At 29.8% G+C, this 25,401-nt stretch overlaps 5 protein-coding genes across 5 annotated transcripts; 2 read left to right on the top strand and 3 right to left on the bottom strand.

The window, feature by feature from the left end:
* Positions 1 to 458: 458 nt before the first annotated feature.
* PGO_010310 (hypothetical protein, conserved) lies at positions 459 to 4,463 on the bottom strand (the record flags this gene model as incomplete). The annotated part of the gene is made up of 1 exon (XM_028685675.1): positions 459 to 4,463. The coding sequence occupies one exon, from the start codon at positions 4,461 to 4,463 to the stop codon at positions 459 to 461; it is 4,005 nt and encodes a 1,334-aa protein (XP_028541476.1).
* A 1,565-nt stretch (positions 4,464 to 6,028) lies between these two features.
* PGO_010320 (peptide chain release factor) lies at positions 6,029 to 7,045 on the bottom strand (the record flags this gene model as incomplete). The annotated part of the gene is made up of 1 exon (XM_028685676.1): positions 6,029 to 7,045. The coding sequence occupies one exon, from the start codon at positions 7,043 to 7,045 to the stop codon at positions 6,029 to 6,031; it is 1,017 nt and encodes a 338-aa protein (XP_028541477.1).
* Positions 7,046 to 8,768: 1,723 nt separating this feature from the next.
* PGO_010330 (methyltransferase) lies at positions 8,769 to 12,316 on the bottom strand (the record flags this gene model as incomplete). The annotated part of the gene is made up of 2 exons (XM_028685677.1): positions 8,769 to 9,319; positions 9,526 to 12,316. 2 exons carry the CDS (start codon positions 12,314 to 12,316, stop codon positions 8,769 to 8,771), a joined length of 3,342 nt encoding a protein of 1,113 aa, XP_028541478.1.
* A 2,484-nt stretch (positions 12,317 to 14,800) lies between these two features.
* On the top strand, positions 14,801 to 17,554 carry PGO_010340 (hypothetical protein, conserved; the record flags this gene model as incomplete). The annotated part of the gene is made up of 1 exon (XM_028685678.1): positions 14,801 to 17,554. One exon carries the CDS (start codon positions 14,801 to 14,803, stop codon positions 17,552 to 17,554), a length of 2,754 nt encoding a protein of 917 aa, XP_028541479.1.
* Positions 17,555 to 19,327: 1,773 nt separating this feature from the next.
* PGO_010350 (hypothetical protein, conserved) lies at positions 19,328 to 23,536 on the top strand (the record flags this gene model as incomplete). Its single annotated transcript, XM_028685679.1, has 1 exon — positions 19,328 to 23,536. The coding sequence occupies one exon, from the start codon at positions 19,328 to 19,330 to the stop codon at positions 23,534 to 23,536; it is 4,209 nt and encodes a 1,402-aa protein (XP_028541480.1).
* Positions 23,537 to 25,401: the final 1,865 nt, after the last annotated feature.

The following is a 25,401-nucleotide window of genomic DNA, read 5'->3' on the forward strand; positions in this document are numbered from 1 at the left end:
TTTAAACTGTACATCTTAAAAATGACACACATTTTGCATTTTTGCAAACTAAATTATGAACACAAAATGGTTCCAATTTTGTTCACAGGCTATGTATAGATACACAAGAATTCATTTTACCATCGTCATGCTTTTTCTGGAAATATATGCTTTTTTTAAAAAGTTCGTTCTTTTGTATGCATCATATATGACTCTTAAACAAAAAAGAGAAAAAAAAACTCCCACAAAATGGACAAATATAATATGTGTTCCTTTTAACACGTTGGGGTAAAAATGGATACCATTATGTCGCAAAACAGAAATAAATAAAAAAAAAATAAACAAAAGCTTAAAAAAAATGCAATATATAAGACAAAACAATAAGTAATCAATATATTAGACAAAGAAAAGTTTACGAAGAGGAGAAAAAAAAAAAAAAAAAAAAAAAAAAAAAAAATTTTTTTTTTATTTTTCCTATTTTACAAATTGTATTTGTTTTCTTTAACAACAGAAAGTATGACAGTTATATCATCAGGCTTTCCCATATTAAAATATTTATTGTATTTATCAAAAATAAACTGAGATATCGGTGTTAAAATTATTTTATCATTTGATTTGTTTGATTTCATATCGTCGTAATTAACTTTATCAAATAATTGTGTTTCCTTTTCATGCGTACTTGAAAGGGAATATTTAGAAGATGGCTTATCATTTTCATATTCTCCTTTTACTTCACATGTGAGTGTACTTTCTGGATTCCTCTTTTCTTCCTTCATATTCGTATTTATGTTTTCTGCATTGTATTTCTTTCTTCTTTTCCTTAGCAAAGTTTTATTCATTTCCTGGTTGGCTAAAATGCTGGCTAATTCTGCAAGCTCATTGCACGCTTTTTTAGTGTTTAAATAAATGTTGTTGCTTTCGTCAAATAGTACAAAATCGTTTGGTTCATATAAAAGTATGCCGCAATCTATTTTTCCCTGGATAAATAGTTTTTTTTTTATTTTTTTTTTTTCATTTTTTTCACCTCCTACACCATCCTTGAAATAGCTATTTAGGTCAGGAATTTCGGTTAAGATGTTCTGTTCTGTTATGTATATATCTTCGGTGTGAAAATTTTCCCTTCTCACTCCACTAATGAGATCCTTTTTGATTATTTCCGTTGTTCTTTTTCGTTCCATTACATGTGGATCATTTGAGTGTGCATTCACAGCACAAAAGACAGTTTCATTTGTCTTCAAATTTTTATCGCCTTTATTGTGTGTAATATTTCCCAGCCCTTTCCACTCATTCGAACTGCATATTTTCATAGACTTATCTGAATTATACAAGTTCAAATCTTCAGAATATGCTTCGTCACATTCCGTAAATTTCTCCCAACTTTGTTTATTTTTTAAATTCTCTCTAACATTGGAACCCTCGCCATTTTCATATATGAATTGTGCAGAATGTTCAGATTGTTCAGTTTGTTCAGACTGATTGCTGCTATGTTCATCATAATCAATCGTTTTATTCTTCACAAAACTTTTAGATGAATCGTTTTTGACAATGTAGCTAATTATTTTATGCTCATTATCATCGTTCTCTTCAACATTTCCATTTTTCTCACCTTTCTTCTGGCTTTTCTCACCTTTCTTCTGGCTTTTCTCACCTTTCTTCTGGTTTTTCTCACTTTTTTTCAGGCTTCTCTCCAGTTTCTTATCGCTCTTCTCTCTATTTTTCGCCGTGATTTCATGTTTATTGTTAGTTCTCATCGAAAACATGCTCTTCATTTTAGACTGAAATTTTAACTTAAGCATAGCAGTGTCTATATTATTTTTGTGTTTTTTACTAGAAAAAGTATTGTCTCCATTTTCTTTATTCTTTTTATCATCAAAGATATTCTCATATACACTTCCATCGAGTCCATGCCTGTCTAAATAATCATACGTATTAACTTTCCTGGAAAGGAGGTCTGCAATTTTTCCATCACCATCATTAGAAGCATCATTCAATGTGTCACTTTCTACATTTTTTCCCTCACTATAGTTAACCTCAGACTTGTGTTCGCACTCCTTGTCGTCATTAAATTTATCAGTCTTTTCCCTTTTTTTCAAAATCTCCAGGTTTACTTCAGAATTGCGATTGCTAGACGTCACTCCACGATTTGTAGTAGAAGTCTCTTCTGATATAATTTCTCCCCCACATTGATCAATTTTGACATTTATATTATCAGACTGACTTGTATTTCCTTTAAAAACACATTTAGAAACATTCCCTTTTTTCCAATTGTTTGAAATCATACGGTTAATGCGATTTAAGGTTTTTCTAAATTCGTCATAAAAGTTAATAACTTTTTTTAAACTTATAAATTTGTTGCATTTAACAATGTAGAAATTGTTAAATAAGATTTCCATTATATCATCATCATACAAATTGTCAAACAATCCATCACTTCCACTTATGATGACATCATTAGTTTTTATATCAATAATAGAATATTCACAATATCTTAAGCATTTTGAAATTATGTCATTATATGTGTTCATTTTAACCTTACTCTTTGTGCTATTTTGAGTATTCTTGTTATTTTGTACATTGCTCTTTAAGTTAGTGGGCATGAAGGTTATTTGATAAGGACAATTGAAATAATGCTGCTGAATTTTTGATTTATAAATTATATCAAAATAATTTCTTTCATGATCAAAATATCTGAATCGATAATTATTAAATTGGTTAATGTTTGTGCATTTCTGACTATTTTCTTCATCCAAACAGGTTTCTACATTCTCTGTCATTATTTCGAGATTCCCTTCATTGTATTTTTTAAAAACATTCTTTTCGTTTTTCCTTTCCCGTTCAATAGCAGAAATATCTGTACGATCCATGTCAAAAAAATTTAGTAAATTCCTATATCCACTTTCATCCATTGTTGTCTGTGTTGAAATGGGCTGATTGAAATTTTCAGAAATGTTGTTCTCAGTGGTATGAGAACAATTCTGACTAAAATTAGGGTCAAACTTCAAATTTAAATTATGCTCTGTAATCGTCTCAGATGTTATATCTGAAACTGGTGGAACATCCTCATCCTTTATCACAAATAGTAGATTTCCTATCTTATAATTGTTTTCTCCCAAGTACTCTTCAAAATCTTCGTATATATCTTCACTTAACTCCTCTTCCATGTATAATGTAATATAATCACAGTTGGATGTCTTAACCATATCTGCGCTTATATTTTTAAACGCATTGTTGTTATGCATTTTCTTTCTCTGTGAATACAATTTTTTTAACTTGAATTTATCATCCTTCATGTTGTCATGAGCTATGCCTTTTTTACTATTACTCACTAGGGGTGTAATAAAAGGATCGTTTTTTTTCGAGTTACATTTCATTGAATTAGAACTATGTTGGGAAGAAATAAGCTTGTCTGATATCTGCTGATCAGGATTTAACGTGTAATCATCTGTTTGTTCATATGGAATTTCATTTTGTGTATATCCATATTTTTCATCGTCCAATGTATCCATTACATCACTCTCTCGTTTAGTAGAATGTGACATATCTTCATTAGACTCAATTTTTAAATGCACTTCTCGAATACATTTATCTATTAGAAAATTTGACTTAAATCGTAAAATCAACATTTGACAATCTCCAATTGTGCATACATGTAACTTTTCTTTCTCCATTGAAGATATTAAAAGTGTAGATGCACCTAAAAAATTAGAAGAACATGCACTTCTACACACAATAGGTTTTAACATTTCCTCCGTTTTGTATTTTACGCTGTGCTGATTAAAAATGACCCGATTTTGTTCCTCAAATAGTTTATTATTAACACTTCTGTGTATGTACAGATTTAGGCATTTTTTTAAAAGCTCATTTGAGAAGTTACTCACATTTATCCCACTATATTTTATGGAAGAGACACCATCTGCTATGGCTATAATATTATCACTACATAAGTATGCATCTCCATTTTTATAATTCAAATTTTTCTTTTTCTTTTTTTGATTAGGAATTGATTTAGCTTTATGCAATAATATGTATTTCTGACTCTCCAATTTTTGGTATAATTTATGCATTATATATATGTTGTCTTCCCAACATATTTCTTCTTTTTCTTTATCTTTCCTCCGATCCATAAATGAACTAAAAAAATTTAAAAAAATGGTCTCATAAAATAATAAGGGTAAATCTATGTATTCTATATTAAACATTTTATTAAAATTATTTTCACAATATTCATTCAAATTAACCATGCATTCAAATTTTCCTCCATTTGACCCGCTCATCCGTAACCCTTCTACACAATTCTTCTTCGCATAGTTATCAGGCATGCATAAAAAGTCATTCTCTATATTTCCATTTTGCATACAATTTAACTCATCTACATCATCTCCCAGACCTACTATCATTTTGCAGGTTTGGAAAAGTCCTTCTTCCACACTTATTACATGATCCACGCTACTATCACTTAAGCATTTTTTCAAAAGCTGCTTCATTTTGATTATTTCATTTTAATCGTATGGAATTAAATATCGTCAAAGGAAAATTAAGCAAAAAGGAATTAAATATGTGATCACCCAATGTTTGATCATCCAATGTGTAATCATCAAATATACATAGTGTTTCTACACCATATGAATGAGTCGAACATGTGTTGTAAGAATGGTATAATTAATTTTCGGCATAACTTTTCTCTTCATGTAATATTGGTTACTAAGGAGTGCCTCTACGGGTGTGAAGCAGACTTCAAATGGGTGCTCATGGGCACACACACATACGTTCATAAATTCTTTTGTTTTCCACGCTTGCGTTGGTGTGCATTTTAACAGATATACACTTAAACAGGTACACGCATAAATATGAACACCCAAAAATATGAGCACAAATAAACATGCATATTAGCACTCGTTTTTGTTGTTCTTCCCTCTATGCGAATTTTTTTTTCAAATACCTTGAATGATGCACTGCCTTTTCAGCAAACTGCGCGCTTACAGTGCTTCAGAAGAGTGAAAAATATCTATAAAGCATGTGTAAAAATGTGTAATTCTTGATTCTTTTACATTTTACAAATAAAATTAGGAAAAGTTAATTTTTTTTCAAAATAGTGAAAATAAAAAAAAAAAAAAAAGAAAAGAAAAGAAAAAGAAAAATATAATAAAATAATGAGATTACAATTTTTGTAGCACTGCCGATGCATTTAAATTGTTAAGCGTAGAAAATTACTTCAAACTTGGGGGAATTAAACATGATAAGTAAATCTTGTTGGTAAATAAGCATTTTTCTTTTATTTTATTTATTAACCATTTTTCCAGTACTTTCCTCTTCAAAACATAACGTAAAAAATATAGATGGTAATTTTGTGTGTATTATAGTGATGGAGGAATGGCAGGGGGAAAAATGGGAAAAAAATGTACTTCCATTCGTAGATTATAAACATACTTCATTCCTGTATATTTATATTACACAACCTTTTCTCCCTTTTTTTCATCCGTTTTTTATTTTACATTTTCAAAGTACACTATGTGACAACGTTGAGTTCTTTCCACTCGTCATGCAGAAACGGCAAAAAAAAAAAAAAAAAAAAAAAAAATTAACGCAATTATAAATGTTACATTTGGATAACTCGTCTTCAACATTAAATTTACAGTTGTCTTCATTTATCAAAGTTGCCGTTGATCTGCCTTCCACATAAAAAACTATAACTAACCAACCATGTGAACCAAAAAAGAAAAAAAAAATGCAGTTCATACATTACCTCAGCAACAGCATATGTCCTAATCTAACATATATGTTAAAACATTGGTCATCCATTACTGTTGCACAAAAAGAACGACTCTACCTTTTGTTTGTCTTTCTTCAGAAGGTTTCTCTCAAAAAGACGTCAAAAAAAAAAAAAAAAAAAAAAAAAAAAAAAACTAAATAAGGGTAATCAAAATGATACTACGGGAAATTTCAGTTTGTACAATGTATCCGTAATTAAAAATACATATTCTCACGCAAGCTCATGCATTTACACAATGCGTCTACTTCTCATTGTTTTTTATTTAAACTTTTCTTTTTTTTATAGATATTTTTTGTATGCATCCACAAACAAATCAATTTCTCCCTGAGACAAGACTCGATCAACATCAGTCGAAGTGGCATTGGTTCTTATGTCCTTTATCATTTTATTTCCATACAAAATATAATTTCTAATTTGTTCTCCGAAATGTGTTAAGCTTTTATTAGCTAGTTCGTATTTTTTATCTTTTAGAGCTTCTAATTGTAAATACAGCAATTTTTCATATATCGTTTTTAATGCAATTCTTTTATTAAGAATTTGAGATCTCTCACTAGATACTTTTACAGAAATATTTGTTGGTTTGTGTAAAATTCGAACAGCTGTTTCAACCTTATTAACATTTTGTCCTCCTTTCCCACCCGAACGCATGGTTTGAATAATCAAATCGCTTTTATTTATTGGAATTTCATTAATGTTCATATTACGACTGTTCAGAACCTTTTTTACCGGTGTAGAAGTATTTTCAGCTATATTTAAAAAATTAATTACATTCGTGTCGTTATAACTTAAAGTAGGTATTACATCAACCTTTACAAATGACGTCATTTTTTTATTTTGCGCATTAAATGGAGAATTTCGAACCATCCTGTGAATCCCCTTTTCTGATACAAAATTGTAGAAACTGTATTCTCCATCAATTTTTATTTCCACTTTTTTTATCCCCACTTCATTCTTACTTAAATCGATCACTTCATATTTTATGTTTTTCTTATTTTTCATTTTTGATAAATATTTCATATACATATTATACAACATGTTGCAAAAGTCACAAGCTTCTGTTCCTCCAGTTCCAGAAGATAAAATCAGAGAACAGGAATTTTTAAAATATTTCGAATAGTTTTCAACATCTTTTCTTATATATGAACTTAAATAATTCTTATTAATTCTTTTTGTGTACTTGCATAAAAAAAAATATTTCCCTACAATTGTAATGTTTTTACATTTAATAGACATAAGCATGGCTATAAAGGAGAGAAAATATATCAAATTATGTGCTAGATTATTCGCTAATTTCATAATTCTCTCCCATGCCTCTTTTTTTTTTTTTTTATTCTCTCTTCGTAAACTTGCATATACTTCGTCATGTTTAAATTCAGCAACAAGGGGATGATTATATGTAAAGTGTATGCTTATCTATATGACGTATGAAAGCAATTTTACACATATGGGTGATGTTTGCAGAAATGTGCATCTGTTTTAATGGCCATGGGGGAAAAGAGGAGTTTTACTTTAATGTCCCCTATCAAATAATGCTTCTAAATTTTTTTTCATCTCAATTTTATGTTTCAAAGTTGGCTATATATAGATAAGGAAAAGAAAAAAAAAAAAAAAAAAAAAAAAAAAAAAAAAAGGGGAAATCATTTTTCTTAAAATTTTGTTTATGCTTTTTTTTTTTTTTTTTTTTTATTTCCTTCAAAAGCTTCATGCGTTGCAATACTGCATATATATGAAGTTTCAAATTAGCCTAGGTCTTGAATCTACCTCCTTCATATCACTTGACTTTTATATGTATTTATATTTATTTTTCCCTTTTAGTTGTTCTTCTACCCACGTGCAGTATAAACTGCGTACTTTTTTTTTTGGACGGAATATTGGACCTCTTTTAAATCTGTTTTTTAAAATAATTTAACCAAGTGTATGCTAAATGGGCATAGGTGAAGGAATATTAACTGAGCCACCGCCCCCTACCCTGTGGTGTACAAAAAAGGAATTATACTTTTCTACCTTATTGTTTTTATTTATTACTATATTTTGCCATTATATTCGTTTATTCTTGTGCTTTATTATTTCCTATTTAAGGGGGGGGGGGGGGCAGGCATTAAAAAAAAAGAATTTCCAAATTTGAATAGTTCATTATGTCGTTATAATAAAGCAACATTTTTAAGTGCCACATATGATGCATTCTAGAATGGAAAAAAGGGGAGAGGGTGAAATCCTTCAACGCAACTGTTTTATATGTGTTGTCAGATTTATTTACATTCCTTACAGTTCCTCCATTTACAATTATGTATGTTACATTTTATACACTTTAAATGTACACCGTTATATAAAATAATAAACAGTGTTTTATATATTTTATTATACATAGAGCAGCTTAAAAACTAGTAACAAAGGAAAATAAAGGTTTATTTTTTTGCCCTCCAATCTTCATTCCATTTTAAATATCATATATTTAAAGCACTTTTTCTAGCTAAAATGCTTTTTCAAAAGGAAAAAAAAAAAAAAAAAAAAAAAACTCAGGCGAGGAATAAGGGATACACAGAAAATTGTAAAAAAATGATGAGAAGGATGGATGGATTTTCAAAATAGGATTCAGATGATTAAGTACATGAATTCGGGGTAACTGAACGAATGTCTGTTGAATGAACGACATTGTGTAACGTTCCATCCAATAATTAAGACAAACAGGTAAACCCCATGGATTCCCATTTCTGTCACAACAACAAAAAAATAATAATAAATAAAATTAAATAATAAAAATAATTAAATAAAAATAACTAAATAAAAATAACTAAATAAATGCAAATCAGTAAATAAACATAAATACGTAAATAAATAAATAAAGCAAAATGGGGTAAGTAAAAAGGGTCTTTGAAAATGGTACCGCTTCGCGGAAAAGAGGGTCCTCTTTTTCCACAAAAAGGAAATAGAGTTGAAATATAATTGACGTATAAAAGTTTCACTATGTGGAAAAACTACGTGAAAACAAAGGTGAAACACCTGATGTACATTCGCTAATTTATATACCCAATATGGATGCATCAAAATTCTTTTTATACACATACACGTGATACAAGGAACAAATATCATAATAAATTTGTGAATTTCGGTTAATGCCTTGAATTTTATTAATCCTGAATTTAATGTCCTCAAAAATTTGATTATTTATTGTCTTATTAATTAAATTAAAATATTTTATATTTTCATATTTTTCATATGTTTCCAAATTGTTCGTTATGTAGTGAAGAAATCCTATGGCAGTGTTGTTAAAGAGTTCAATCATATTTAATTCTTTCAATTTTTCTCTTAAATATTTTTGTGGAATAACAAATTCGTTAGCGTCAATTGTGTCATATAGATAGAAATAATATTTTATACCTAACGTATTTTCTAGAGCGTTCTTTATTAAATTGTAAAAGTAGTTGTACTTCTTTGGAGGCATTGAATCACTGCTGTTAACAAATTCTAGGAATTCCTCTAGGCACATTTTATTTTTGAAAATTTTCAGCAAGTTTTCTTGGTCGAATCGAATTGTGAAAAGATCGTTTTCCAGTGTCAGCGAAATAGAATCTGCAAGGTGGAGAACGAAAGTACACATGTGTATTAATATACGTCTGCATTTATTAGTATGTTAGTGTGTAATATCAAATCTATGTATTTGAAAGTCACTTGAACAGGTATGTAACACATATATTGAACCAGAGACGATGCAGATGCAAAAAAAAAAAAAAAAACTCGACGATTTCATCTACTCTCCCACTACATGATATACTAACCGTTAGCCATCTGCGTGATCGCTCGTTTCATCAAAAAATCTGTCAATGTGACAGTCGAAATGGTGGTTGCTAGCAATAATCCCTCATTCTCCAAAAAATTTCCGAGAATTTTAAAAAATTTTTTAGATGATTTTTCATTATACACCACATAATGCATAGCTAAATTGATAGAAATTGTGTCAAATGTAATATTTTTGTTTTTCCATTTTCTAAAAAATTTATTATTTAAAATGTCTCCTTGCAAAAATATAAAATTATCGCTATTGCATAAACCTTTCATGTCGTTTTGATTTAACCGCTCCTTTGCTAATTCGATTTCTTTATTTGAAATGTCCAATCCAACATACACCTTATTTTTCACCGTATTGTATTTCAGCATGTCTTGCCCATGTCCACATGCAAGGTCTAACACTTTGGAGTTATAAGGCACAAAAAATAATATCATTATTCTCTTTACTTCATTGTTAAAAATACGGATATATTTTATATTTGATTTTTTTAATAAAATCACTTTTTTCTTGTCATAATGTTTTCGTATCTCTTCATTCACATCTCCTATCATTTTCGGGTAGAAGTACTCAAACTTGGTTGAACTATTTTTTCGTTTATTTATAAAATTTATTAAGCACTCGAAATTTTTGTAAAAGTTGTAAATGATATAATCCAGCTTGTTCGTTCGTTTTTCACGATATAGTTGTTTGTGCTCTGATGGGTGATCATTTTGGCTCCCATTTTGGATGCAATTTTGGGTGCCATTTTCTATGCAATTTTCCGAATTAACCCTTTTTCTGAATTCTCGCATAACTTTCTCAATGTCAATATGAATGCTCACATTCACCTTCCAGTCCTTTTCAAGGTCAAATAATTTCCCGACAATTTTTTTCTTATTTTCGTCACACGGGATTTTCGAAATTGTCTCAGTCTTAATTTCATACATTTTTATGATATCCAAATTATTGGCAAAATCTGAATAATCAATATTGTAGTCTATCTTCAAGTTTTTCAATTTTTTATTTTTTGCTACATGCAGAAATAAATTACATCCTTTGTATTTATCATCACAACAGAAATTATATATCGAAATGTCTTTCACGTATCTTTTTTTTATCTTAATGTTTTCATCGTTTAGAGCGTTCAAATTTTGTGTGTCTTTTATGTCCTTTGATTCCTCATTTATTTTCCCCATTGGTGTACCTTTGGTTACACCTCTTTCCTTATTTTTGTGATGATAAATGTCGCAGTTTCGATAGTTTGCACTGGAACGATTAGAACTATCTGCACATGCAGAATCATCAAAAATAATACCCGTAGAAACTTCTTCCCTCAGGAGAGGTTCATATGAACTCATATTCAAACATTGATTATATGAACTATTAGGATAATAAACACAAAGGTTGTTATTTTCAATCTCCTTAAACGCTCTTATGATAGTATTGTTATTATCATTAGAGTATATTATTTTCCTTCTATATAAAATTTGATTTTTATTATTAGATGTATCATTTGTGTCTGTAGAATTTTGATCATTTGATGAATTGTTAGCTTCATTTTCGCTGTCCTCTTCCACTAATTTCTTTAATTCATCAATGTATAACTTGTCCTTATCAACATTTTTTTTTTTTTTCTTCTTTTTCTTCTTTTTTCGATTGGGTAAATTCCTTTCCTCATTCTTTTTTTTTTCATTATACAAATTAATAAGTGCATCACTTTCATTACATTCGCTAGATGTGCTCTTTTCCTCCATGTCACCATCTTCATTTATGTTTTCATTTGATGGCTGCTTATTATTTTTATCTTCCTCTAGTTCATGAACTACAGATTTCGTGTTTTCTGGGTTGCCTAATCGTTCACTATATTCTGTTGACACTTGGATGTTTTTGTCCCCACTAACCTTGCCTCTCTGTCTTTCTTCCTTCGTGTCGTAGTAATACCATTCCTCTATTTCATACATTTTTTCCAAAATTTTGAATTTATACTTGCTTTTAGGTATTTTAAATAGATCCACATATATGTAGTTAAGCACCTCATTGTCAATGTTGAATTTGTATTTATAATTATTACTGCTTATTTTTTGTAAAATAATTTGATTGATAATTGGTAAATTAATTAACTCATCATTGAAACAACCTCGTAGTTCTACCACGCTACTATATATGGAGAGGAAATTCCTGCTATTATTTAAATTACTTTTTAAAAAATTTACAATTTCAATGTTAATTTTATTTTCTATATTTACATCTTTATAATCATCAAATATAGTATATGGTTTTATTTGTGTGCAATTGTCTTTATAAAATAAATCAATTTTTATAACATCATTAATTTTTAATTTTCTTCTTATCAATGAATTTATTTCCTGAAAAAGGTTATTTTTATCGATCATTATTTTTTTATCATCGCCCTTATCCTTACAATAGCTTTTTGGTTCTCCTTCATTCGGTTTCATATTTTCCCTTTCACCAAGAACATTATTTTGTACCCCCCTCTGATTTTCCTTCTTTTTCCTCTTCACAGGAGGTGCAGATGAGGGACTATAAGAAACTTCTCCCTTTTCTTCAGCAACCCTTTTTATCGATTTTTTTTCCTCTTCTTTTATAGCTATATCCATTTTGCCTTCCACTGCATCATCTTGCGCATGACTTGGTTTCTTCATTTCATTTTCATCTAACTTCATCACATCCACGTCGCTTAAGTCACTTTTGTTGTTTCCTGTACTTGTGTAATGTATCTCCATTTTTGTTCTTGTCAGAATTTTTTTTTTTTCTTTTTCTCTGGGATTTTCACTGTTCATATTTTCTTTCTCATGTCAGTTTAGATTATACATTTGTCCCTATCTCTTCAAAAATGTGTTCTCCATATACATATAATGTAAATGTATATAATATGGCATCAATACGTACGTATCAGTCCGTGAAGTTTTTTTTGGTTCCTCCTACGACCTAGCCCGAGAACGATTCGCACTGGGGGAATTATGCTTTTAAATAACTTTTTCTCTAAAAAATTAGAATTACATGCTCATGCATTTATTTAGTTCCTTTTATATTTTTTTATTTTATTTTTTTTATTTTTCTCTCCGTTTCGGTAACACTGTAGCTAAGGCAAAAGCGTGTCATGTAATTTTTGTCACGCGCGTTGCCTATTCCCCCTCCGCGTCCCTGATTTAACCCCTTTGGGCAAATCATAGATCCTTGTTATTATATATGATGGACAAGGGGGAAAAGTGTATGAAACAAAAAAAAAAAAAAAATAAAAATAAATAAATACTAATAAAAAGTAATAGTATAAAATAAATGAATAAAATAATGAATACAATGGTCGTAATAGCACTAGTGTGTGGCAGTGAATCAACGCATCCTTTAAGTGAGACATCTTTCTATTGTAAAAAATAGGGGCAAAAAAAAAAAAAAAAAAAAAAAATTACGCAGAAAAGCATATCGGTATCGGTAAAATGCATGTACATAAAATCAACATCCTCATTCTATTTCTAATTAAGGACACGCAGCCACAGGATGTTACAATATAGCATTTTATTGATAGAAAAACGCAAATTATGAACTAGCGTTTAGGAACATTGACACACGTGTGTCATGCACTACATATATATATATATATATATGTACACACGTTTGAAGGCGAGTTACGGACAAAATGACAGTATAACAATTCACCCTTTTCGCGTTAATATCGCCTACATCATTTTTAACGGTCGAACACATACAAAAGGAATTCGTGAGACATTCAGCAAAAAGTGTCTTGTCATATGTAGAAACGTAAGAAAAAGGTGTACATAACGCATTTAGGTGCTAACATATGTGCACCCATGCATAAACATCTTTGCAGTGTTGAAATATATCTTTCCATCTTTCATAACACAAAAACAAGGAAACAAAAAAAAAAAAATAAATAAATAAAATAAAATAAAATAAATGAAACATTTCATAAGGTGCAATAGAGTGTAAATAAATTATCATTTATCTTTCATGGGAAATTAGGAGAGAATCTTTTTCTTACACTAAAATAGGAATAGTGTGACTTGTATGACTATTCCAACATGCCCATATATCTGTATACATACCTTCATACGCACATGCATATATACATTAGTATATTATGCAGAATAATTCGCTCTAATCAGGTGCATACACCACAGTAGAATTATGTAAGTAATTCCAAATTGTAAAAAACAAAAGTAAAAAAAAAAAAATAAAATAAAAAGAGAGATAAATAATGAAATGTTTAAAGAAACAAAGAAAATGCAACACACTTATAGAAAAACAATTTAATATTAGGCAAACAATTTTAAAACGTCAGCAAAAAAAATTTGACAAGACGGTTGTAAATGGGTATAACCTTAATTGGAGGCAATTTTATTGCTATCATTTTTTTTTTTTTTTTTTAAGTACAAATTGAAGAACGGTATTTTAAAATTAGTTGTAAATATTGTAATACAACATTCTGCAAAAAAAAAAAAAAAAAAAAAAAAAAAAAAAATTATTCCATTTATGTCACTTTTGGAGCGTTTTTTTTTTTTTTTTTTTTTTTTATTTATTCATTTATATGTATACATAATAATGTGTTCCCCTTTTCAGCCTGTTACCCCTTTTTACGATAAGAAATTCGAAAAGGTAAATTTCCATTTTTCAAAGACAAAGAGTACAACATGAGGATAGTTCTTTTCCTCAAATTTTGTGCACTACGCTTTTGTATTTTTTTAAGACATATTAGCAAATAATTCGCACTAATTCTATATTAATACTGTAAGAAAGGAAAATTAAATGTTACTACATTAATCTGTCCATCACCACGATCAGCATCAGCACCATCGTACACGCAAACATACACAAACACATACATATACATACGCACACATATACAAACACATACATACACACATATACACGAATTTTTTCTCCTTTCGTTTGTGTAAAAAACCAAGAAAGTGATGTAAAATCGCGCCTCTCTGTGTGTAAACTGTCATATGCACATATGCTCAACTCCATGTACAGCTATGCAAGTAGTTACTTGTATTTGTCATCGTGGTATAGTAAAACAAATGTGTGTAAACAATAACGTATAGTATTTTCCGTCACCACTATGTGGTAGTATCGCATAGGTAATGTCTCATATGTTCACTAGTCTCTCTATCCTCACTACTCATGAGTACACATGAAGATGCTGTTTCCCCTTTTTTTCAGAAAGGAAACTTATCTGAATTGTTTAAATGGTGCGAACTAATTCAAAATCAAAAGTAAAATAACAAAGCCGAAAATAGAAAATGTATCACAGTGACTTCTCTGATCATATGAGGACTGATGAACACTTGGGAGGGACCAAGAAGGTATCGAAATACATGCTGAGAAAGAAATGGAATAATGGACATGACAGATCTATTATGGAAATGTATACAAAAGATAGGAATGTGAAAAAAAGTGAAACGTGTTACAACACAAAAATGAAGAATTGTATACATCATAAGGATAACACTCTTACTGCAAATACAAGCAGTGAAGGGAATTATTTTCACAACTCCTATGTGAACGTTTTGTATTTCAAAACATTAAAATTAAATAAAGTATTGTTTGAAAAAATGAAAAATAAAAAGATTATTATATATTTAAAATACAAAGAAACCACATGCACAAGTAAAGATATCCAAGTCACCAATTCAGAAATAAATGATTTATACTTATGCTTTCTCATTACTGAACCGTTCATAAAAAATGAAAAAAAGATCATCAAAATATATATCAAATATTTTAAAGACAATAAATATAAAATATTATCATTTGGGTTTATAGAATTAAATTACGATAATTTTACGGAAAAGTTTTATAAAAAAAAAAGTTATATGTTATGCTACGACAAAAATAATAACAAGTATGTCTTTGGTTACTTCATATTGCTCTTGGCAAATCAAATAAAATGGACTATATGTGATAATAAAATTTCACATGAAAATGTAAGCAAGTCTTACTTTGTTTGGGATAGAAATGATTATGATCATCAAATTTTTTATATTTGTAAACAAATTCAAAATTTTTTATTGCAATCCTTTCATACCCACCATGTTAATCAAGGCCAAGTTTTTCAAAATTGGGCCTTGCTTAAACATTTCGGAGTTACTCAGAGTTGTCCTGGGACGTTCAATTGGAGAAACTCGCAAACGACAATCCATACGAGGGATAGAGCTAGTGATAGAGGAAATGGCAGTGATAGAGGAAGTGGCAGTGATAGAGGAAGTGGCAGTGATAGAGGAAATGGCAGTGATAGAGGAAATAGCAGTGATAGAGGAAGTGGCAGTGATAGAGGAAGTGGTAGTGATAGAGGAAATGGCAGTGATAGAGGAAATAGCAGTGATAGAGGAAGTAATGGCAGTGATACAGGAAGTGGACTTGATAGAGGAAGCAGTAGTAATGCACCATGTGACAAAGAAAGGAAAAACTGCAGATGTAATGAACACCATATGACCAAAGAAATTTATGAGAATGAGCTAATTAATGAAAATTCCCCCAGAGGATACGAGTCGTTAAAATGTTTGGAAGAGGCCCCCACAAGGGAGGCCTCCCTTGGAGACAGTGGTACACAAAGTGAGCAAGAGGTCCTGGATGATCAACACAGTGATGAAGCACTGCACAAGAAAGAAACTCTAGACGGAAATGTACCACTACTCTTACACAGCAACAGAAATAAGAACAGCTGCATCGATATTATGGAAAAGACTTATCCCCAAAAATACCCAGATCAAAAGAGTGGAAATAACGATCAGCTGATAGAGACAACTGATTTATATTTCTCAGACAATATGAACAGTGAAAATTGTGTCCGTTTGTTGTCTCATTGTGATGTCTCATCTTCTTCTCATTGTGATCCCCCATTAGCATCTCAACACGATTACGATTCCACCAATTGCGTGGAAAATATAATCAAAAACCAGTTCTTTCCAATGGGCAATTTGGACGAAACAATAGAAGAAGAGGACCCCACAAATTACATGCACAAGAATCCAGTGGGTGGGAAAAAAATGAGGGAGCAAGACAACAATGAAGAGACACAAGACCGTACACATAACCTCAGCCAAGAGTGTGAAATAAATATATTTAACGCTAATACTGGGGAAAGGCAGGACGAGAAAGTTTCAGAGGGTACTTATAATGACATTCAGCAGGAAGAAACGGATGAGCCCATTTTAAAAAATCCTTTTGATTTATTTTTATGCAAAAAGTTGGAAAATATTTTAAATAACGATGTAGATCATTTTATAGAAGAGGTCCAATTTATTCTCACACATTTAAAAAAAAAAATCATAAAAAAAAAAGAATTTTTTTTAGGGGAATTAAAAAATAGCTATGCTGATGATGCAGCAGTGAAAAGAAATCATATCACAAACGAAGGGGTGGATGTAAAAAACGAAAATATATCTTGTGAACATTTCACAAATGATGGAAAAGAAAATGAACATAATTGTGAGATAAATAGCGACATATTTAATATTTTACAAAATTGCGTAAACACCACTTCTCTTTATATAGAATGCGTTTTAAAAGATAAAAATGTAAAGAAACAGGAGAAAGAAATCTTTATCGTGTATGATGATATCATAAATAATATAAAAAAGGCATTGTCTCAATTTTTACAACAGGATACGACATTACATAGACAAAATATAAACATATCTCGAATTAAATCATTAAAATCTTCGAGGCAAAATTCTGTAAATTCAATTAAAAAAAAAAAAGAAAGAATTCTTACAAAGAAGAAGAATGAAAATGAATCAACTAAGATTATCACTCAAGATGATTTTTCCCCTGGTAAAATATGTACCCTTTATGAGAACACACATTCGCCATCGAAATTCAGCAATAATGAACTCTCCTGTTCACAAATGTCTAAAGAAAGTAATTCCTCATTGGACAAATCCTATAAACACATCCAATCAAATAGTTACATCAACAGACATATATCAACAGCCTTAAGGTACTACGAGGATAAGTGGAAGAGGAAATTGTCCGGGGCAAGAAGGTATATATAAGCAGCTAGTGGGCTCTGGGTGGGGTTGGAGGGTAAATAGAGAGGGTCCACCCTGGACACTAGTTCTCATCATACCGTGCTTCCTTCTATCGATGATACCATCGACACTATCTCAGACGCTACTATCCCGCAACCGTTAAGCACAACTTGCGTATATTTGTTTTCTCCCCTTCTGGATATATTTTTTTTGTAATTTTTCGTCCTTTTTTTTGAACATCAATCCAGTAGAAAATATTTGTTTTTTTGTTTTTTTCCTTTTCTATTCCGCCCTATTTGGCAAAACAAGGAAGACAATTTGTGTATTCATCTACGTGCATATACATATACGTAATCATGTATTTATGCCCACTGCATATATACCTAAAGATTTTGTCAAGAAATCACATTAATAGCATTTGGCTAGCTCCTAATAACACGATAATGTATGTCGTTACCTGTTCGATGATTATTATTCGAATTTTTTAAAAAACTTACGAAAAATAGGAACCATGCGATGTGTTCCTCAGGGTTAATACTGCACATATATATGTATATATATATATATTTTTTTTTTCGTATACTTAGTTCTTATCCAAGGGAATACCTTCGAACAGTTCTTCCCTACTTTTGCGTCATCAGGTATAGCAGTTGTGCCATGGTCCTACATGCGTTTTTTTTTTTTTTTTTTTTTTCTTCTTTTACATGAGGACACCATACATAACTCCTTCTCTATAATTTGTTATTATTCAACTATACAATGTGTGACAATTTCTAAAAAACTGTTTTGGTATAGTTTTTTTCTGAAAAAGGTAGAACATATTTTCGGGCTAAAAATACAACAACAAAAAAAAAAAAAAAAAAAAAAAAAAAAAAAAAAAAAAAAAAAAATTTTTTAAAAAAAAAAAAAAATTTTATTAAATTTTTTTAATTTTTAAAAAAAAAAAAAGATTTTTTCCCCAATTTTTTTAAAAAAAAATATTTTTTTATTTTTATTAAAAAAAATTTTATTTTTTTTTTTTTTTTTTTTTTTTTTTTTTTTTTTTTAAAAAAGGAACAATAAAAAAACCCTCTTTTTAAATTTTTTTTTTTTTTAAAATTAAAATTTTTGAAAATTTTTAAAAAACTTTTTTGGTATATTTTTTTTTTAAAAAAGGTAAAAAATATTTTCGGGCTAAAAAAAAAAAAAAAAAAAAAAAAAAAAAAAAAAAAAAAAAAAAGCCAAAAGGTAAAAGAACTTTTCTGCAACAACAAATAACTGTATTCGCATTTTCTACTTCGTTGACGTACCGTAAAATTCGAATTTTTTAAAATTACATGTTCTATTCGTTAAATATACGCATACATTTTTTGCATATCCTGAGTTTGACTCCTTTCTTCTATATTTTCATGTAATTAGAGATAAATTTTTTTATCGAATTTCTTATTTTTTTAATTTTTTTTTTTTTTGTCGTAAATTAGTAAATTAAATTTTCTGCCATGTGTATTTATCTGCAGTTGTCATTACCTAGCAAATTAGAGGACCATTTTAGCATAGATGACTGGATAAGGAGAGATGAACAGATTTTCTTAACTAGCATATATAATAGGGATGAAATATGTACGTGAACACACAGGATAATCATCCTCTTCACTCCTCTGCATGATTTTACATTTGATTTGCTGTAAGGTTTCACCCCTTCTCGCCATTTCAACGATGAAATTTCTGGACTTGATCGACCTACTGGCGTTTATCATTTGAGGGGTTCTTACACACTAACATTAAAAAAAAAAAAAAGAAAAAAAAAAAACGTGGATAATGTTCTACAGGAGAATCATAAAAGAAGCATCCATAACTAAGAAATTAATTCAAGGAAGTGGTATAAAGACATCAAGCAAATTGTTCAATAATGAATGTTTCATTTTTAATTTCGATGATATAGAAAATTTAAAAAAGCTTAAAGAACGAAACACTGAATCTTTTGTGGCACAAATAGAAACAAACAAAGAAAAATATGAACAAGTTTTAGATAAAAATAAACTAAAAAAAACAAGAAAATTGTTTAAATTTATTCAGAAAAAATTGTCAACTTATGAAGAGACCCCTTTGAATAAGTTCTTTTTCATATTTTATAAAAATGTAGATTGTCTCGCTGAGGTTGAAGTGATTGACTTATTGTACTTGGCTGTGAAAAATAAAAAATTTTATGCACAACAAAGAGATATATCACAGAACTATGACAATGAGGATGTTAATAGATGGGATGTTTCAATCTTTGGAGAAAATGACTTGACTAAGAACCAGATAGAAGATATTTCAGATCATATTGGCACGTATTCAGACGAGGTGAATGAGTGCAACATAAATTTTTTAAAGGATAAGAAACTGGGGGATAAAAATGAAAGAAGTTCACCTAACGAAGGGATCCTTGATTGGAAAGATTATGCACATAATAAAAGTTCATATTTCAAATACCCCTCAGGAGTTACTACCCGTTTGGATACAACAAATTGTGAGGTTGCTATCGTAAAGAATAACACTACCAACTGTTACACTCTGGGAGAAGAGGAAAGAGTGGAAGACATAAAAAACTACAATTCAATACATAGGAATGGGAATATTAAAAAAATAAATGTTGATTACGTGCTGAGGCTGCTATCCTCATTTAAGGATTCATTGAGAAAAGGTAAAAGCGGAAAATGGAACATGATAAACTTATTAGATGTCTACAAATTGTCGTACTGTCTACGCTACTACAAAATGGTAGAGGAAGACAATTTCATAACTTCATACATTTGTGCGTTTTTAAAAAAAGAAATTTATTATATAAATCAAAAAAGTAAAAAATATGAAATACAAAATGATGAGCAGCTGAATATTCTCCTAAACATTCTGATTATACATTACAAAAATTTGAAGGGATATTTTTTTAACCTACTATATGATTACCTGTTTTCAGTGTTGAAAAGCAACATCTTTAATTTGTCTACTAAGAACATTTGTTTATTATTCCATGTGAATAATTTCGAAATGAATAAATATGACCCTTTTTTTTTTTTTCTGTTGAGAGGAAAAAAGGCACCATCACCCACGCCATCGCTAGTTTTAACCATGGCTGATGTAAATTACCTACTCTTCTACCAACTGAAAAACGGAACAGTATGGAGCATCCCCAGTTTGGATCATCTGATAAAGTACCTTGCCCACAGTTCCGAAATTAGTTCTGAGAAGCAACAAAATATATTCCTGCTATCCTTGCTGTTGCTACAATATGAGTACTCAAAAAAGTATTCTTGTGATAGTTACGACAAGTATGTGGAAATAATATACCATATGTATTCTTACCTAATGAAGAATTTGAAGATCTTTTTAGAAAATAAGGAAAAAAGAGAAACATCATTGAATATCCCCTTTTTAACAACCTTTTCGTTAGGATTATATCTAATAAGGAATAATTTGCATTTTAATAATGAGTTTTATTTATTCCTTCTTTACCTCATAACGAATTCAGCCCAAACAATGATCATTCATGATTACATAGCTTTGCTAAATTTTATTCAGTTTTATAAAATTAAAAATGAGTTTTATTATAGCAGAAACTCCTTATATTATGAAGACAAAAGATGTTTCTACATGTATGATCATGAAATGAGGAATCAGCACAGGTATCTGCCCTTAAACTGGGAGCAGCTATCTCGATACATTTATGAATGTTTAAAGGTAATTTATTCTTTTGAAGAAAAAAAGTACAATCAACTGTGCTTATCGGAAGGAGCTCTCAAGGGTACAAATGAAATTGTATGTTCGACAGGAAATTCTAGAATCAGAAATTATTCGGTTCACAAAGATGTTTTCGTAATGGACAATGATAAAGAAGCACATATAACCAAACCCATCCTGGTAGGCACTGATGCTTCAAAGGCGCACGCATATGAACTAGCCATAAATAGCAATACCGAAACTTACCTTCTGAAAAAACAAAAACTAAGAGATCCTGAAAAGGACAAAACTGAAAACGTATTTCGAATGAAAATACCTGTACAGTGCATAAACAAACAAAAGACGTCGAAAAAGAATAAAAGCTACTACTTACACATTATGGATATATTACCATCTGTGCAAAATAGTTTTAATGATAACAATTTTTATAAATATCTGATGAACTTATTCCATCGAGGAGTGTTCAATTTTAACTTGCACATATTCGATTTAGATAAGATTCTTTTTACATATAGTATCCTAAATTTAAAAAAAGAGGAAATATCACTGAATATATTAAGCTTAGTAGACAAGGTTAAAACAAATTTTATGAACAAGAAAAAATATTCCTTTGAAGAAGAAAAATACATATTTCATTCCATCAGTAACATACTTCTATCAATAACCGAATTGAATCTCTCCACAGTTGTGGACTTGGAATTTTTCGAAAAACAAATACTTACAAATATTCACAAATTGAATATCAATGGAATACTTATACTTCTGCAATATTATATTCTGAAGGGAGCAATGATGACCGTTAGCCCTTTATATACGCATCACATAAACACAGTTACATTTCTCGTCATACACTATATTAAGAAAAAGTATCTTGTAGAACAAGATGGTGCAAATATAAATGCATGCCAACTTGATAAGTTAAAGGATGATGTAAATTATCATATCATAAGACGGTATCTTCACCAAAGTGAAAATCAGAATAATCAAGGAGTTCCAGGGGAGAAGAATCAAATGTGGAAAAAAATAGATAGGAAAATAAATTATTCTAATGATGTAGTAAGAAAAGATGTTAACCCATGTATTGGTATAGAAATAGATGCGATCAAAAACAATAATAACGTTTATAATAATACTACCTTTAAAAAAATAGACGAAGACGATTTGTATGAATTTTTACTTCTAAAATTTGCTTTCATATATATCATCACCCACTCGAGCTTGTTTCACGACCAATTCAAATATTACTATGGATTGGAAGAACACTATCGCATCTTCATGAATAATCTTAGCAGAATTGTGTTGCACTTGAAGACTGACTTCTCCGAAATGCTATTTGTGAATCTAATGGATTATAATGTTGCCATGAATATCCATGGGATGTGCAAATCTAATGGTGCGAATCATGGGGGTCAAGAAAATATTAAAAGGAACAAAGAGGAATCCGCGTGCAGGAAACTAGATAGTTGTCTAGCCCCCCAAGATGCAGCAAAAGAAGTAGAAAGCAAAAACAGGGAAATAAACGAAGAAGAACATGTCGCAATAAATGAAGCAGAACATGTTGCAATAAATGAAGTAGAACATGTCGTAATCGGCAAAAGCGAACGGGGGGGTGTAGACAAAAACAAGCACATCCTAAGCAAAACAGATTTCCGTTTACTAATGAACTACTTAACATTCATCTTTAAGCATGACCTGAATTTTGTTACAAGTGACCAATACTTGATCGAGTCAATGAAAATGCAGCATTTATTCGTAAAAAAATTTAAAAGTTTATATTACAACTATAAGTACGCATTTGTATATCGAAAATTAATGCTATCCTTAATTTTTAACATGAAGAAAAGAAACTCCATAAGGATGAATTGCCTTTTGAAAGGATTCAATAGGAGCGGAACTAGTGACATGGAAAAAATAAACATAAATGAGTATATAAAAATATTAAGATTCTTTAATAATTTATGTGAAGAAAAAGGGTTGAAGGGGAATATTTTTTTCAGTTATTTAAAAAAAAATGGCATACAAATTTGCAGCTCAGGGGAGTCCCATCAATATGACATCATTCTGAATCGACATTTAATTTACGATATTAACAGCAGCGAAATTGCCAACATTCAATTAAATGTTCCCTTTTTTAACTATATTATACCGATGCTAATAGAAACAAAACGCTTTTCTATAGTCGTTCAAGCGATCTTTAACCCATGTGAAAATGTAGATACCTATGTAGTGCTATTCAACGTTATGCGTGCATTTTTAAAAAGTTATAATTATCATGTCATACTGATGAAAAGGAAAACCGATGCATAAGTTAAGGAGGATTAAAAGGTTATTCCGGATGTGCTTCCCCTGGAGTGTTTAATATACACACATTAACAAAAAAAAAAAAAAAAAAAGAAATGGACGCGATGTAATTATGTCCATTTTGTGCTTATCCCTTCTGCACAATATCTGCTTGTGCAACTGATATTGCACTCTTTGGTATTACATATATCATAATACATAAATATATTATTCGTTATTTATTTCTTATTCGTTATTTATTTCTTATTCGTTATTTATTTCTTATTCGCTATTTATTTCTTATTCGCTATTTATTTCTTATTCGCTATTTATTTCTTATTCGCTATTTATTTCTTATTCGCTATTTATTTCTTATTCGTTATTTATTTCTTATTCGCTATTTATTTCTTATTTGTTATTTATTTCTTATTCGCTATTTATTTCTTATTTGTTATTTATTTCTTATTTGTTATTTATTTCTTATTCGTTATTTATTTCTCATTTATTTATTTCATTTTACTTTTTGTTGTTCCTTTTTTTGAAACATTGCCACTTTTTTAATTCTAATAAATTCAATACTTATTTGAAATTTTTTTTATAAAAAAAGTAGACGCAAAGGAGGGCGGCATAAAAAGGAAAAAAAAAAATTGACGAAGGTTAGCTTAAAGAAGTAGAAGTAATTAATGTGCACGAAAAAAAAAAAAAAAAAAAATCCTTTTCCTTTTCGAGAATAATAACAAAAAGTGCTTAAGTAATAACTTGGACAAAAAAGGTGTGATAATAGGAAAAATATGGGTTACAAATGAGCATGAGCAAACCTTGTCAAAAAATAGTAAGACAATATTCCTTTTTAGTTCTTTCCAAAGAATGGCAAATTCAGGGAAGATGAATTGCACACAATATACTCCTAAAAACAGTCCATCACAAAGTGATAAAATTTTAGTCTGAATAAGAGGGAAGAGAAGAGCATGCTAATTTTGTGTGTTATTCCATTTCCTTTTTTATAATTAACCACGTTCTGTTATCCTCTTCTCGAGACACAAATAATTCAGGAGAAAAGCTTGGCTGAAATTATTGACAAAAAAACTTCTTAAAAAGGTAGGCAAATAAAACCAGTTGGAGTAATCAGCCCGCCTTGACGGTAGTGCAAATGTTCTCACACATGAAATGGGAATTAAAAAAGGAAAATGCAAAAAAGCAAAAAAAAAGCAGAAAAAAAAAAAAATAAAGGGAGAATAAAACTCCAAAAATGAATTTGTAAAAAAAAAAAAAAAAAAAAAAAAAAAAATTGGTACCAATTTTTGTGCAACTACTTAACGATAACGAAGGTAATACCTAAAGAGTGTGTTATAATCCACATCAAATTTGCATTCTTTAAATAAATTTCGCTCTAACACAAAACAGCTAGGTAATGTGTTTCTGAATTTCCAACTTGGATGCATATACACACATGTGATAAATATATTGTGCATGTGTATTTTTGTAAAGTGCTAATATCGCTATTGCCGCATGATGACTTTTCAATCTAATCAGTGATAGGAAAAAAAAAAAAAAAAAGCAAACCTTTCGCACCATTTTGTGTTCATACACGTACAAATGTGTATATTTTTTTTTTTTTTTTTTCAAGGATTATGCAAAATCCTCTTTTAATAGCAGTAAATTTGTTCACTCTTGAAAAGGTGTAACGAAGTACTTGCTTAATTTTTGATAATCGCTTGGAAAATTGCACCTTTGTCGGTTATCCCTTTAGTTACCCTGAAGGGAGCAAAATAACAGTAATTTAGAAGGCACTTTGCAGTCATTTGTTAATAACTTGGCATCCATTTACTAACAGCTTGACAACCGTTTGACAGGAATTAGATGATGACCCAAGCACGTGAGGCACCCACGGG

Source organism: Plasmodium gonderi, assembly GCF_002157705.1.
Source record: "Plasmodium gonderi DNA, contig: Chr01, whole genome shotgun sequence".
NCBI classification, from domain to species: Eukaryota; Apicomplexa; class Aconoidasida; order Haemosporida; family Plasmodiidae; genus Plasmodium; species Plasmodium gonderi.